The sequence below is a fragment of the Trachurus japonicus genome, chromosome 18 (genome assembly GCF_045865225.1).
Source record: "Trachurus japonicus isolate A0001 chromosome 18, Traja_1.0".
In the NCBI taxonomy this organism is placed as follows: domain Eukaryota; kingdom Metazoa; phylum Chordata; class Actinopteri; order Carangiformes; family Carangidae; genus Trachurus; species Trachurus japonicus.
Genome location: NC_140924.1, coordinates 18,403,237 through 18,419,595, shown reverse-complemented (window position 1 = coordinate 18,419,595; position 16,359 = coordinate 18,403,237). Strand labels below are relative to the sequence as shown.

General features: G+C 40.0%; 1 protein-coding gene and 1 non-coding gene across 2 annotated transcripts in view; one reads left to right on the top strand and one right to left on the bottom strand.

Annotated features, from left to right (window-relative positions):
- Positions 1 to 9,266, top strand: part of adisspb (adipose secreted signaling protein b) — a 33,538-nt gene extending 24,272 nt beyond the window's left edge. Inside the window, exons 4-6 of the mRNA XM_085759037.1 lie at positions 661 to 799; positions 4,245 to 4,370; positions 7,476 to 9,266. Of these exons, the coding sequence (XP_085615163.1) occupies positions 661 to 799; positions 4,245 to 4,370; positions 7,476 to 7,576 (366 nt within the window). The 3' untranslated portion in view covers positions 7,577 to 9,266. The remainder of the gene's footprint in view (positions 1 to 660; positions 800 to 4,244; positions 4,371 to 7,475) is intronic.
- trnag-gcc (transfer RNA glycine (anticodon GCC)) lies at positions 6,418 to 6,488 on the bottom strand. The gene has a single exon. It is a non-coding gene; the product is annotated as a tRNA-Gly (tRNA).
- Positions 9,267 to 16,359: the final 7,093 nt, after the last annotated feature.

Genomic DNA, 16,359 nt, shown 5'->3' with positions numbered 1-16,359 from the left:
CAACTTTTCCTTTTGTACCATTAAAACAAATCCAACTTCTTATTCCAGTGTGATTCAGCTCTGTGTGACCTCTGGAGCCCCTCCCTCCTCCGGGGGGGGGCTTCACACTGGTGTAGAAGGTGTAGCCGTGAATAAGATTAAGCTCTTGAATTGCTGAAAAATGCATTCATGGGATTAGTATTACTGGAAGATTTTGCGAGTTGAGTGAAATCCAGAAAGTAATTCAGGTTTATTTCCCGTCAGGCTAAAATTGCAAAGCTGGCAGAGGTGGGGGGATTAAAATCACCGGAGCATTGAGTAATGATTTCAATTAGTCGACTCCTTCAAGGAAAACTCAGCCCGACGCTGTTGTGGTTTATGAGTTACTTATCAGTGTTACTCATAACAATTAATCCTTTATTTATTGAGCTGTAATGGACTTACAGTATGCGATGTGAAGCCAAGCTAAAGCCTGTTTCCCCTTTGTATGAACCCTTCTCCATTATTCTGCTCTCGGCCCACCCCCTCTCTCCTTATGGTGCAGTCGGATTAGTCCAAAGTTTATAGGCAGGGAGAAAGAAGCCATTGTGCTTCTGCCAAATCGCTAAATCTCGACTCTCTTTGCCTTTCAGCCTTATTAATATCTCTCTCGCCCTCCCTCCCTCCCTCTCTCGCCTGTAGGTCGGCTTCCTGAAGACGCAGCACCGATACGAAATAGTCTTCAACTTGCCCGAGGTCCCCGCTCTGGGGAAAGACGTCTGTCCAGCGCCGGTGCCGAGCCCACACCTGCGGATCACTGATATCACTCCGGCGCCAGAGGGTAAGATCAGATGGAAATGTGGGAAAACAGAGCGTGAATAAACACAAAACCTCTCGGCTTCACCATGAGTAAACAACGCCATACTGGGAAATGAAATAGTAAAAACTTAAAAATGTTTTTGCAATTATCTCCATCTTGGTGCAGTCAGTGTGTTTCTGCATCCTTCCTCATCACGACTCGTCACGCCGCCAACACCAGGAGACCGATTTTCGATCCAAACTAGGTCATCGGCTACAGAGGAAATTTGTCCAGTTCCTCCTACTCAGCCACTCGACCTGCGTGTCCTGTGTTCCTGTAACTTCTGCAAAGAACCAGCTCAGATAGACGATACAGCATAAAAATAGAAAACACCAGTGGTTTCTTTAGAGGAGGCAGGGATGGATAAAAGCTTTATGTGTGTGTTTGTGTTTCTGTGTGTGAAAACAAGCAAACACCTGACATAGAGACTTATCTTTGTTCTAGTTTCACACTCAGTGTCATGGTTAATTGTGTTATCTCAGTATCTGTTACAGGCCAACACACATGGGCTGTGGCTGAGAAAGATAAACGTGTTAATGAAGGCAGGTGCTTCCTGAGAATGAGGCGAGTCTCGTCAATAATGACGGTAATAGAGAGACTATTTGTGATGCTGTAAGGCAGCTCAATAGATTTAGATTAGATTGCCTCCTCTTTTCTTACTTATCTTTTGCTAATTCTTGCCTGTAGATGTCGAGGTAGTTGAATGATGCACACATACAGACTGCAGATAAAGGTGGATTTCATAGATTCCTGCAGCGTGGTCTTGCAGCTCGGAGCGGGCTGTTTCACTGTCGCCATCTTGGCAGTACCTCACTCCGCTGAAGACTTCAATAATCTGAAAATGGGCAAAGAGAAGGAGTTTGTGTGTTGCTGTCACTCAAAGGGGGTTCGGTTTATTATACAGAACTTTAAAGCCCCTACAAAGAACTTTTAACTGGATATGCAAAAGTCTCAGGTCATCGGGTGAAACGAAACAAGACGGCACACCGAGCCAGATAAGCATCTTTACAACAATACGTGCTAGAGCTCATGGGAAATGCAGTCTTCATTCCGGCGAAACACTACCGCTTTTGTCCACAGGGGTCGCCAAAATCTACACAAAATGAAAAATATTTGTAGCGGCTTTAAGCCTTGATGAAATTTAAAGGGATACTTCACCCAAAATCGATTATTCACCAGTTTTCTACTTACCGTCATACCAAGGAAGGGTTTGGAGAACTTTTGGAGTTGTCAAAACGCTTTTGGAGTTCCAGGGGGTCCGGCTGGCGACAGATTTTCATCTAATGGCGGCGGATGGAGTTCACTTTGAATCATCCAAAACACACACTATGAAACATCCAAATACCTCCATACTGCTCGTCCATACAGACCCAAGTGTCCTGAAGCCGCCACATGAAAAAGTTGTTCGGAAAAAAATTATTTGGTCTCTGTTTTTAGCCTTATTGTAGTAATATGAAGGTCTGTGGGGGTTTAACTCGCTCTTCGAGACGCCCTCAAGTGACGATTTGAAGAAGTGCCTGCATATTGTTATTGTTTTATTTACATAGCACCAGTTGACAACAGAAGTTGTCTGAAGGAACTTAACAAATAGAGCAGATCTAGACCTTCTCTTCATCACAGTATTTACAGAGACCCAACAGCTCCGGATGGTGCAATGATTTACAGAAAGTTAATGAGAATCTCGTCAGTAGCACAACCTCATCTAAACTGTCAGTAATGAGTCAAACCACGGCCTAATCGCTGCAGGACGGATGAAAACAGGCACAAAGCCTGAGCTGTGGAAACTAAGGACTAATTGAAGGTTAAGGCATAAAATAATGTTTGAAGTTTGGATTTGAAAGGCTGGATGGAGTCGGCTGTGTGTCCTCCACTCACCTGCTGCAGCACAGGGAAGGTTTCCTGTCATGTAGAGAGTTTCCAGCGCTGCACCTCCAGCTGTAGCAGCCTTGTTCACTTGAAAAGGCGCCGGTATTTTAACCAAAGTAAGTCAGAGGTGCTTCATGTTTTGCAGCATCATCTTTGCTAATGAGAGATTTTAGCCCCGAGTGATGTCTGCAGGCAGCGGACGGAGCACAGGGCTGAGTGTAGAAATGACTCCACTGCTGCTGCTGCTTTAAAGCTTAATTGCTGCGAGTGCGCGGTAATAACATCGTCGACACACAGGAACATTTTGATCATCTCAGGGCTTCTCCCATCTGGGCTTCACAGTCGAACACGGTTAAAGATTTTTCTTTAAATAAATACATGAATCAAACTGAAACTGTGACAGTCAGAGGGTTTAAAAAAGGGATTTAGTTTGATTCCCACTGGAACAAGTTACAGCTGTCAAAGCAAAAAACAGCGCAAGTGTTGTAAAATACTGTTTTTAGATTAAGATGGGACTAAATTACCGTGACATTTCCACACAGGCAGAACAAGTAGATGCACGAAAGCACAATATTACATAAGCTTAATAATATTTGGTGTTTCTGAGCTCTAAAAGCATTTAGGCCTTTAACGCCTCCCACACTTTGCTCACTTTGAGCAAAAACATTATTTTCCTGTCTGCTGCTTTTTGATCTTTCTCCTCTTCCTGTCGTCATTTATTTTTTCAGATTTCAGCTCTAATGTCTTTCAGTTTCTTAATATTAGGCCTTTTCTCGTCGTCGCACAGTGCCGCACACATCACAGGTTACATCTCCAAGCCGCATCCGGAGCAACGACGTGTGATATGAAAAATATATATAAATAAATAAATGAGTAAAACAAAGTTTGGGTATGTGGTTATTTCTGTTGCAGCCAGATCTGAGGGAAATACTTGGAAGTAATTCTCAGCTGCAGTGTTCGAGGCTGCGCACACACACACGCAGGAGCAGATGGCTGAGGATTACAGCAGCAGACAGTTCAGACAGAGCTCACTCTGCAATCCATCTCTGAGGAATCATGAAAAATAAAACCGACTTTCATATGTTTTCCCTCTTACTTTGTCCTGGATTTATGTCGGTCCTTGTGCTGCCATAGGTAAAAACAAAAACACACACACACACACCTGGCACCTGGATAAGAAAAAAAAAAAAAAGGTTCTGCAGTGGAGGTGTAAAAGTTGAATGAGTCTCACAAACCTGCTCATTTGGGCTAAAGGTGGTCTTGAATGTTTCTGGGAGTTGTGCCTGTAACTAAAGCAGGTTACTGACCTTTCCACACCCTTTATATTACCCTCTGCTCTCTGTGTGCGTGTATGTGTGTTAATATTAAAAGTGGCAGATTTACAGTGTGTGTCTATGTTTATCGGTGCTGGTCAGTCGGTCAGCTGTGTTTTATTTATTTATAATCATGATGCCATTTTGATCTTCTGTCTGAGACAAAGAAAAGGTTTGTTTATGTCTAGTAAACTCTCTCTTCTCTGTCTCTCTCTCTCTCTCTCTCTGTCTCTGTGTGTGTTTTCCAGGAGGTCTGAAGGTGACGTGTGAGTACATGGCGCAGCAGGAGGGAGTTCTGTGTGAGGAGGTGCTGCTGCTGAGCGAGACCAACGAGGACGTGTGCGTCAAAGTCAAAGTTCACGCCCGAGTCATGGGTGAGGAAACTTCAGCCATTCATTATAATAGTAATAATAATAATAATGTAATAATACATGATGATCTCATTTCTCTGTGTGTCAGTGTGTGTCTGTGTCTGTGTGTGTGTGTGTGTGTGCACGGTTAATGTTGCACCACCACACCCCGCTCCATCGTTATTCTGGCTCTTATCTCAGTCCCTGGGCAGAGACATGAAGAGACAAGACCATGTGGACATATAGATATAGACAGACTGACAATAACACAAAGAGAATAAAAACAAAAGTGGCACTTTTCATTACCAAAATGAATTTATTTTGCACCGATCTAGATATTTGATAATTTATTCAGTAATGTAATTGTTTATTGATGTATTTCTGTTTTTATTTATGTAGTACTTACATCATTTCCCTTCCATAGCATCTTGTTGTGGTCGTTCAGTCTCTCTTAGTGGTTGGTTTGCGTTGTCTTATTTACTGTACATACATATTTTCAGTTGAAACATAACATTTTATTTTTTGTTTCTTTACACTAGTAGTGATGAATTATTCATTTATTTAACTATTATTTTACCATCCTGTGGTCCATCTAAGTCGCAAATCTCTTCAAACTGCTTGTAATGTCAATTAAGCCCTAACATGCTGACTTACTATGCACTCACTGTTGGTGCACCTCTTTATACAGTCTCCATGCTCTTACTGAAGCATTAGTTGTAGATAAAAAACTTCATTCACTACATGTAATTCAAAAAAGAAAAACAGCAAACATTCACGAATCAGAGGACTAAGCTTCAACATTTCATTCATTATGAAAACAGCTGATGTGTTGCAGCGATCACAGGCCCATTATGTTTAGTGCAACATCTGGGAGTCTCTGATTTCTGCCGTTTCAAAGTTAAACTGTCAGATGTTCATCCCTGGTGCACTGCTGCCTCCTGCTGGTGAGTCTCCAGAGAGGCTCAGCATCAACTTCAACAACACTAAACAGCAAATTACAAGTCAATCATTGTTAAACATCTTTCAAAAAAATAAGAAACTGGATTCACACACAGTCATTGTTGTGGAAACTCACCATGAAACTGTAGAAGAATCACAGGAGCTCATTTTGTGTTGGACACGAAAACAGCTGAGAGTCATTTCTTGGTTTAATGCTTTTACAAAAACTACTAAAACAGAAAGTTTATCTGCAGCTGTATAAGACAAAAACAAAAGTGGCCTCCCACACTGCCGTTCCTGCCTCAGAGCCGAGGCTGCGATGAATTTACATTTTCTGCTCTTAAATCGGTGTCAGTGAGGCGGCGGCATGAGCTGCTGTCATTTGTGCCGGCAGATGGAGAATTAGGTGAAGTGGGCGTATGTGTGTTTCCATCTGTGCCTGCGTAAATATAGTAGAAGTCCTGTATGTGTGTGTGTGTGTGTATCTGTAGGCATGCATTTGTGTGTTTGAGGATGAATGGCGATTGCGTTGGTGGGTGTTTATTTTTACTCACCAAGCGTGGCCTGAACATCTGCCCAGATGTCTGTGTGTAATTGAGGCCTGGGCGGCATCCAGATCAATGGATTAAGCCGTGGCCTGCTCTGCACTCTGGCTTTATTAGATCACTGACTGAGTGGGCACAGTGGACCGGCATTGTATTGGCTCAGCGGCGGCTAATCTGGTTTGAACACAATGAAACGTTCAAGTTGTTGGATATTCTGCAAGTTCTGCTTCTCAAATGTGAGGATTTACAGTTAATTTTTACTGTGAATTCAACATATTGGGCTTTTTTTTCTTGAATTTCCCAGCTTGGGATCAATAAAGTCTATCTATCTATCTATCTATCTATCTATCTATCTATCTATCTATCTATCTATCTATCTATCTATCTATCTATCTATCTATCTATCTATCTATCTATCTAACATCGCACTGTGGGGAATTATAGTTTTTCCACAGTGCAGGTTTTTCCTGATAAAGTGAAGATTAAATAATAATGTAAATAGATGTATTAAACTGTAATTAAATGATAATAACGTTGTTATTACACTTTTATTACATTATAACAAAGAAAAAAAAAGAAAAGTATGATGCATTGGCCGGGAATCGAACCCGGGCCTCCCGCGTGGCAGGCGAGAATTCTACCACTGAACCACCAATGCAATGATACAGAACAGCTGTGCTTAACCGGAAATGTATCTATTACACCGGTATTACACAGGAAGTGGAGGAAAAGCGGTAAAACTGTGCAGTTTAACGGGTTTAAAAGCTTTTTGACGTCGGATTATGAAGTTAAAATGTTTATTTAACGTATTAAACGCGGAGTTTGTTGGTTTTTCTTTTGTCTTGTGAGGTTTTTATTGTTGTAACGCTGCTCTGCTCTGCTCCGCCCGCGTGTGCTATGACCGGAGACGTCCACGTGAGGGCGTTGTTATGGGAACACACCGTCACTACTGTGTTACTAATGTTCAGTTTTATTTTTATATTTACAGGATCTGAGCTGGTTTTCGTCTTTGTTAATATTTATTTTCTTTTTGCTTTGTTTATTTTCATTCACAATTTAAAAAAAAAAAAAGTTAATCCTTCTATGTAACAAATTCTGACTCTGGTTTTAATCAACTTCTGAATCTGAGCCCAAATAAAATCACTTTCAACCTCAAACACTTTAAATCCAAACCTTCAACCAGATAATCAACCCTTAAATGTCTTTATTTTTTTCTTTTGTGCAGATATTTACACTTTCTTTTTCTTTTTTCATTCATTCAGACATTGATAATCATCACTAATTATTTCTGCAATTATCTTGATTGTATTGTGAGCCTGGGGGTGGGGGGTATTTTGATTCACATTTCTGGCCTCTGAACTGTGTAAAAAAAAAAAAAAAAGTCCAGATGAGCCTCCTGTGGAGTGTTTACATGTCTGAGCTTGAGATGTGCCATAACACACGGTGGGAGATCATAGAAAGTTTCTGCTGCTACTTGATCCTGAGGTAGATGGATCATAATGGAAGTCTGTAGCTAAGTGTGTGTATGTGTTGAGTCTTTAGCCCACTGTGTGTGTGTGTGTGTGTGTGTGTGTGTGTGTGTGTGTATGTTATGAGAGAGTGTTTATTGTGACGTCTCACATCAAATCTCCGTCTCTGCCTGCAGACCGCCACCACGGCACGCCCATGCTGCTGGAGGGAGTCCGCTGCATCGGGGTGGAGCTGGAGTACGACTCGGAGCAGAGCGACTGGCAAGGATTTGACTAAACCTCAAGTCTCAGCCGAAGTACACACATACACATACACATACACACACATACACACAGATACCTGCCATCACAAAACACACACACACACACACATACGTCATTTTCATAAATAGAAAATTAAATAAATAAGAAAAAAACTCCACTGTTTCCCACTGATACATGATTCTGTGCCATGTGTGGTTCATCCTGACTAACGGGCGCCAGAGGAGAAGGACAACGACTTTCATCACACATCTGAACGGACATTTAGACACTTCTTTTTATTTTATTTTCTGTTTTTCCTCCTCTGTTCACTCTGACCTGCTGTTTTCTGTTGGTTAATGTTTGTGTGTATTTCCCTGTCTGAACCTCTGGAGGGCAACAGTGCTCTTCATAACCTCCTCTCACCAGGGTTATTATAGTTAACTAAAACTAGCACTAAAACTAAAACTAGCAGTGAAAAAATCTGAAATAAAAAGAAAAATGACTGACAAAAAAACAAGAACTAAATAAAAACTACAATGAACAATGAAAAACTAACTAAAACTAAAGTTCAGTCAGATAACATCAGCTTAGTTTTAGTTTTCTTAGAGATGTACGACCCACAGGTAGATACGAGCGAAATAACGTGATGAGGACTGTTGGGAACATTTATGGGATGCAACTAAAAGGGAAAAATCCCACAAATGTGGAAGTTCATCTTCAGAGGTGGCCTTCTCCTAAAACCTGAAAAACTAAAACTATGACTAAAACGAAATAAAAACTCATTAAAACTAGTCAATTCCTCAAAAATAAAAACTAAACAAAAATTGTTGAACTAACTAAAACTAAACTGAAATACAAAAAGCAAACTGAAAAACATAATAAAAACTAATGAGAATTTTCAAACTATAATAACCTTGCCTCTCACTCACCACCTCTGGTTCTCTGTTCTCCTCCAGATGTGCAAACGAACAAACTTTTATCCAACGTTAATCAATCTACTAAGACAGACAGTGTAAATATGGGCTCATCAATCGATCAATTCATTTTTTTAAAAAGCTTGTGAGGGGACAGATCTGTCCAACCCAGGCTGTAATGTCCCTGTTTGACCACGAGGGGGCGCTGCAGACCACTGTATGTGACTCTGAAGGCTTTGTGTGCTCTGCTCTGCTGCTCACACATCCATCCATGTAAAGGAAAAATCCAACTCTGACACTTTAAAACATTCACGTAATTAAAGTCTGACAAGCTCCAACATTGTTAAGGACGTTTCTGTTTCTACTTCACCTCAAACCTGCTCCGACTACTTCTGCTTAGGTTTAATGTTTGTTTTATTCTTTTTCTTTTTCTTTTTCCACACTGCCTTTGTAGTAAATCTGTTGGAGAGGTTGTGAAGATCAGTAGGTGTATGTGATTATATCAATTCAGAGAGGTGTTGTGAAGAAAAACAGAACAATATTCCCTTTTTTTCCTTTCCTTTCCTTTCTTTTCTTTTTTGTTTTTTAATTCCTGCATAAAGCTCAAAAAATAGTGCATCAGTCTGTCATTGTGTGAGGAAGTGACACCAAAATCTGAGGTCGACTCTTGATGCTTTCACTCTGCATATCTTGACTCGCTGTTACAGGCCTATTCAGTCACTTTCTACAGAAACCTGCACAACAAAATGACAAAAATCGGCTCAGAAATGAAAAGGTGAAGCGATTGGTCAATGAGCAGGAAAATTAAACCAGATAAATAACCAGATTAATAATAATTTATGACAAAACTCTCTTTATGTGAGGATTTTCTCCAATTCTCCTCTGAAGTTTGACGGACCAATTGAAAATAAGAAAACAACCTGTAGCTGGGTTTGATCATAATATTTCCAGAGAGGGGTTTAGGAGGCGTTAACATTTAGTTTCTTTTTGTTTTAACGGTGTAAAGCCTTCAGAAAGACACACGTGATGTAAGTGCCTTTCATTACTACTCTGTCCTGTCTCCCACTTTACCACGAGGTGATCCAACGAGAGGAAATGATAGAAATAAGAAGAAGAGGAAGAGGAAGAAGAAGGGGTGTGGGTTCAGGAAGAGTCCAGTGTTCCAGCGTTTTAATCCCACCGTCACCGTAACGAACTGTCAGCTCTGACAAACCTACAGTACATTTTTAAAGAGCGAGTGCCATGATCCATCTTCACTCTTCTCTATTTGTTCCCTCCTTCTTCTTCTGTTCAAATGCATTCAGCCTTAATGGAAACAACTCTTCTCTTCTGTGTGTGTGTGTGTGTGTGTGTGTGTAATCTCTCTATACGTTAGACCACAGGCCGTTGGTTTAGTGCAGATTAAATAGATCTATTTGATGTTTGCTTGCACAGTAATAGGTCAGAAAATATCTGGTTTTGTTCCCTCTTAGTGCTCAGTAGCTTTTTACCGTTGGAGGAGTGTCACGGTTTATTTGTTCCCCACGTCTGAGTGTGTGTGTATGAGTGTGTGTGAGTGTGTGATTTGTATTTTTTAATGTCAAACAAGAATAAAAAACGTGTGTATGTTTGAGTTTTGTTACTTCTCGTGGCCTCTGTCAGTTCATTGCAGGAACAGCTGGTGGCAGTCTACACCAGCACTCAGACTCTGTGTGTAACACTTCACCTGTTTTATTCATGTGTTTATATAGGCTACACATATATATATAAACATTTTACACATTCAAATTTCACAACAAAAACATTCAAAGACTCAACTGAAGTTAAAAACTAATGAGACCAGTACAGTATTGTGGGAGACGTGTCACTTGATGTCCAGTCTGGTTCAAACACTGATCAGTTATTGGAAACAAATGATAATGGTGTTTTAAACTCCACACAGATGCGTTCAATAGTGTTAAATACTCAACATGTAAGACTTTGTAACATCTCTGTTGTAAATTAACAAAAATATATTTTCTAGTTGTGTTTATTTTTCCTTATAAAGACATAAATCCACAAGGATTTCACCACAAATACTGAAAACCACAGTCAGTTTTTTTTTTGTTTTTTTTAAATATCTTTCTAATCTCAGTTTTTAAAGCAGCATGAGTTCTTCTGCTGCTCTATAATTTAAAAACATATAATATTTGCATTAGAAGCATCAGCTCCATCATTTCCTCTCTTATTTACAGATTAACCCTTACATTTCCAAGCCTGAAACTAAAATAGCATTTTATGATTATTATTATTGTGCTACATCTGCATGAATCTAATTCCTCACTTTTTCCTTTTTTTGTGGGAAATAAAACAATATTTAATGTCAAATAATCACTTGAGATTTGTTTGAAATTTTCATTTTTCAAAAATACTCTCATTAGGATTCAGAAGGAATCAATGTGCAGGTTTATTATTTATTATACAGCACATATGGCTTTATAACAGACTCAGACTTTTACTTCCATTTAACTTGACAGTGGATTTACATCACGTGTTAAACTTTCATATAAACGCATGAAGACGTGTCAGGTAGCAGCAGTGTGACTGACTGACTGACTCTGGTGTTGTGTTCACTGCTTCCACAAAAGTTTAGTGCAGAAATAACAAAAAAAATAAAATAAAAAAATAAATCGTCATCACTTCTGGAAGTAAAGAAAAGAGCAAGAGAAAACAAAAAGTTTGTAGAAACTCCCCCGCAGTGAAAACAAAGACAGTTCGTGTTGCTGAGCTAAACCCGGACCTGCGGAGCACCGAGACGGGAATCGAGCCGTGAGGAGGGACCGAGCAGCTGTGGACCGCAGCCAGATGTGCGTCTGACCAGAACCGCCTCCTCTGTAACATGGACGTGGTGTTTTATTAACTTTTTTTCTCTTAATGATAGAAATATGAACACACATTAGACAGTTTCTATTAACATTATTATTGTTACTGTTGTGATCATTAGCAGCAGCAGGCCCACGGTCACGCGGCTCCATCACGGAAACCATGAGCGTGTCCAACAAAAAAGAAAAAAGGAAAAAACACATTTAATTATTTTGGTGACGTATTAGTAATGTGGTGATGATGTGGATGTAAATTGTTGAACTCCGTGTTGCAGATTATCAAAAAAACAACCCCACACACACAGCCTATAAATATTTTATTTTATAAATAGCCTATTTAACATAAATTTCAAAACTGAGAAGTGTAAAATATTGTGAGTTAACTTCGTTTTTTTGTGTTTCGACCTTTATTTGGTTTGTTTAGCCAACATCGTCAGAGGTGATTGTGAATTTTACAAATGTAAAATAAAACGACTTGATCAGTGTGTGTTTTTGGCAGCTCTCACTGACAGTAGGTTAGGTTATTATAGAAACACATTCAAACGCTCAGGCTCGGTTTCAAAGGCCACTGAAGCAGGCAAACAAACAAATAAACAAACAAAACATCAAACAAACGGACTTACAGAGCATTCATCTTCTATAATATCTGCTTAAAAAAATAACACAGTGTGTTTTGTTATGATCATTTTGAGTCAGTGTCCAGAACGAACTCAGAAAATATCTGAACTGCACCTTTTCTGTCTGAAGAGTTCCCGTCAGTTATTATTCACCTGTTATTGTTTATTATTTCACCTCTGGCAAAGAAACGACAAGAAAGTGTAAATATCTTTACGTAGAAAACAATAAATGCTGAGCTTCTATTATTAATTTTGTTCATAATAATGATCACTATTATATTTCCTTTTCTTATCTGTGTTATGGATGATAAAGGTTCCTTCTTCTGTTTTTAAACTTATAGGATATGTGATTGAACGCACCTATAACTGACTATTTCTCTTTCCGTCACATACAAAAGCAGCTCCACGGCTTCCGTACTTAGATAAAGGGCTATTTCTATGGCCGATTTAAATAAACCATCTTAAATCCGTTTGCACCACTCAATGACGGACAGACACATTTCCAAAAACAACACAAAACACAGAAATCTGTTTTTTCCTGAACGCAGCGCTATAGGAGTTGTCTGTTTCAGGTTATTTCTTTTTTATTTTTTTTTATTTATTTTTTTAGGTTGAAATGAAATGAAGAAATATAAAATCTGTTCTTGGATCACATCACACTACAGTTTCATCATCACGGGCTCCTTCGTTCGCGCTCATTCCTGCACAGATTTGTCTGGAGCTCGTCGTGCGTGATGCGTGAACTCTGCGTGGCCCGGTGGCCTCTCCCTGACCTCCGGGACTACAGTAATCTCTGCTGATTGATCTGATTGATCAGATTTAAGTCCACGAGGCCGCAATCCGAGCGCACGCGGGAGACGGAGAGCAGCCAGTGCAGTGTGTGGTGCAAACAAACATTTTTTCCTCCTTTTTTTTTTCGCCTGTGGGCTTGAACACAGGCTCATGGAGTAGATGTATGTGTGTGTTTTTTATACTGTGGCTACAGGCATCAGTGTCACAGAGCAACAGATCTATGCTCCTTCCTCTGCTGTGATTTCATGTAATTGGGATTTTGAGAAGAGATAATGTGCGTGTGAGATGAGAATAAAATGGGTTTTGAAGTCAAATATCTTTAGATTTGATCATTACCCTGAGAAATAATCATAATAAAAAAAAGGGGGCAAATCAACAATCCAGTTTTCTCTTTTCTCATCTGTTCACATCATCTGAACTTGCTGAAACATTAATGAAATTATTTCACAAACAAACCAGGAAGCTCTGCCACAACTTGTCTAACATAGGAAAAAAGTTGGATGCAAGTATCCGTCTGATGAGGTGAATACAGCTGCTGTGTGTCCCAGGTTGCATCGGTGCATTTGGACTTTTAAAAAAGAAATAATAATCAGGAGGAAGAGGAGAAGAAAATACAAAAATATAGGCTACAATTGCAGGTTTCACAGATGCGACTTCTGCCACATTTTAACAGTCGATAACAACACTCAGAGTTTGTCTGGAGTCCACTCCTCCATCAGTGACATGAGAGCTCAGGCCTGGTCATTATCCACACGGGTGGAACAAGTCGTCACAAGTGCTGCGAGCACGAAGTCCTATACGGCCACATTAACAAGATAAAGTATTAGTTTCTATTCTAATAATATTAGTTTAGTATTATTTTCATAGTGTGCTGCATGAAACTGCATGATTACTGATGCACTGTCATGTAAACAGCATTTTAATGTTGCGAAATGAGGCAAATATGAGCTGATAAACTTGAGAATAAAGTGGTTTAATCCACAGAATGTGCAATTTTCAATATAAAATGACGATTATGATCATTTTGGGTTATTTTGTCGTATTTGAAACTCGTTATGTGTTTATTTATTTTAATTTTCTTTCACTTTTCTGTTGTCGTTTTATAATCTATCATCATTTTTCTTCTTAGACGACTGTTCGGAGCTTTTATTTTGAAGATTTCGGTGTATTTGTGAATCCTAATGGAGCCAAGGCCGACAGGGAACTGCATCAAATACTAATGTACATTAAATAACAGGGTAAAAAAAAAAAAAAAAGTAGTAATCTTCCCCCAGTGGTGATAAAGGAACAGGTTGGAATACTTAAATATAGGTTTGTCTCCATTGTGCGGTGCTTATCCACCTGTCTGTCTTATAATGAGCCATTTCCTCTTATTTTCATTCTGTTTAATTTTTGCACCAGGCAACTGAGAGCAAACCGAGGTGTGAGCTGCTGCAGCGAACGTCCTCCACACAAACGCTGTCTGGCAGCAGAAAGCAGCAGCCACACACACACACACACACAAAGAGACAGATGAGACGTCCCTACAGTTGTTAGTATTAATACTATACACAGTTTGACAGTGTGACACAAAAATGTGTCCTAATATGCCTAAAAGACTGAAATCAAAATATGAGCAGTCTTCAGAAAAGTTAAATGTGGTGAAAAAAAAAAAAAATCATCTGCTTTTTGGAGGGTTTTAGTTGTGCATCAGTGAAGGCAGAGAGGGTGGAAACACTGGAGAGAAAGAGGAAGGAGGAAAGTGTGCATCAGTGTGTGTGTGTGTGTGTGTGTGTGTGTGTGTGTGTGTGTGTGTGTGTGTCGCAGCACAGCAGCAGCAATCAGTCCCCTCTTGTCTCGCTGCTGAGTGCAGCCTCTGATTGACAGTTTCTATTCATCCTGTGTGAGATTAGGCCAGCTGAAAGGAGTAACGACCCATGGCTGTGTGCAGTAATTACGGCCTCGGATAAGAAAAATAAGAAAAAACACACACAGCAAAACTATAATTATATAATCCCGTTCAAAATGCTCCCTCTTTTTTTTTTTTTTTACCCCCACCCCCTCCCACACACCCCTACACCCCCCTGCAGTGTTTTCAAAGATGTTTCACCTGTAAAGAGGAAATTCCTGCCAGTGTTTCACAGTCATTCCTGCAACTGAAATTATCTCACAATCACAACAAACTACAAGCTGCACCATCAACATCAAGCTGGTCGAAACCAAATGGACTGCAGGCGCCGGGTAAAGAGTCGGCTCTGCATACGTACTGTAAATGACTGTGAATGAGATGTTTGATCTGCGATGGAAAACAAATAGTAACCCCACTTTATGCTCTTTTCCATCACGCCGCGCCTCTAACAGCTCGTGTGTTAACAGCTTATTTAGCAGGCGAGGTGCTGTGTGTGAGACATCTCCATTTAAGACTTTAAAGGCCACTGTGTGTGTGTGTGTGTGTGTGTGTGTGTGTGTGTACGGGAAGAGAGGAGGGGACAAAATAACACAGCAGCAACACTTGTGAAAAATCTCTAATAACTTTTTGTCTGGACTGTTGATTGAACTCTTTGATGGTCGTTTTCAGCCTTTTAAAGCTGCTGCTTTACATTGTTATGGTGCATTTGTGTGCAGCTAGATGTACAATATGGGCAATGTGCTTTATTTTGAAGACCAATATCATGTCTTCAATATGGGCCGTTACGTATTCTGTGCCCAAAAAAACTGATATATGGCTTTTTTTTTGTCAGTGTAGTAGCAATCTAACTACAAAAAGGCCACTTGAGGGAATCTGAAGTCGTTTCCAATTCATGATGGTGTATCAAAAATGAGGTCCTCCATTGGGAATGAGTTTGACACTTTATTAACTTTAAATCTTTGAAAAAAAAAAAAAAACACCTACAAAAGGCCGGGTGCCAACAGACTTAAATGGGCTCATACAAAAATACTAAGGCCGTGATACAAAAGTCAGGTGTTGTGCTTTTAAAATGAAAAATAATCAATGTGCACTTCAAATTAAAAGTAATAATTCAAGGTTACACCTATTTATGGAAGAAAAACCTAGTTTAGTGACAGTAAAGTCAGTTTAGATTTATTTTTAGAGTCTAAAACGTAGTTTTAAAAAAAAGGACCTCTACTTTGATTGGACTCTTAATTTGAAAATCTAAAAGTAAACAAAGCTTCTTCTTTTTTTAATAGGATAGGCAAATAAATATAACTCTAACACAATTGGATATGGATGTTTATTATAGGCTATTACCTAGCTACTTCATCATTTGAGACTGAAAGATGCATATAAAGTCTACCCAAGTTTATGCTTTTACATGTAGCTATATCCACATTAAACTAGTGATCTACTGGCTGTTACCTGACCGGGGGCTCTGGGGGCCGGTCAGCCGGTGTGGTGGGTGGGTTAGTAGGGGGAGAGACCCGGGCCACCGCCGCCGTTTGGCCGTTTCCAGACCCGCGGAGTGCAGCAGCATCTCGGTGCACAACCATCGTCTCATGTCTCGGTGCCGGGGCTCTCGGTCCGCGGCTGCGCTCATCCCCCCTTCCCCCCTTCCCACCTTTCCCCCTCCCTCCCCTCCTTTTGCACAGCCAATCAGGCGGCGAGCCCCCTGCGTGGACAGGAAGTGACGCCACGAGTTCCTGCCTCTCGTGTAAAAAAAAAAAAAAAAAAAAAAG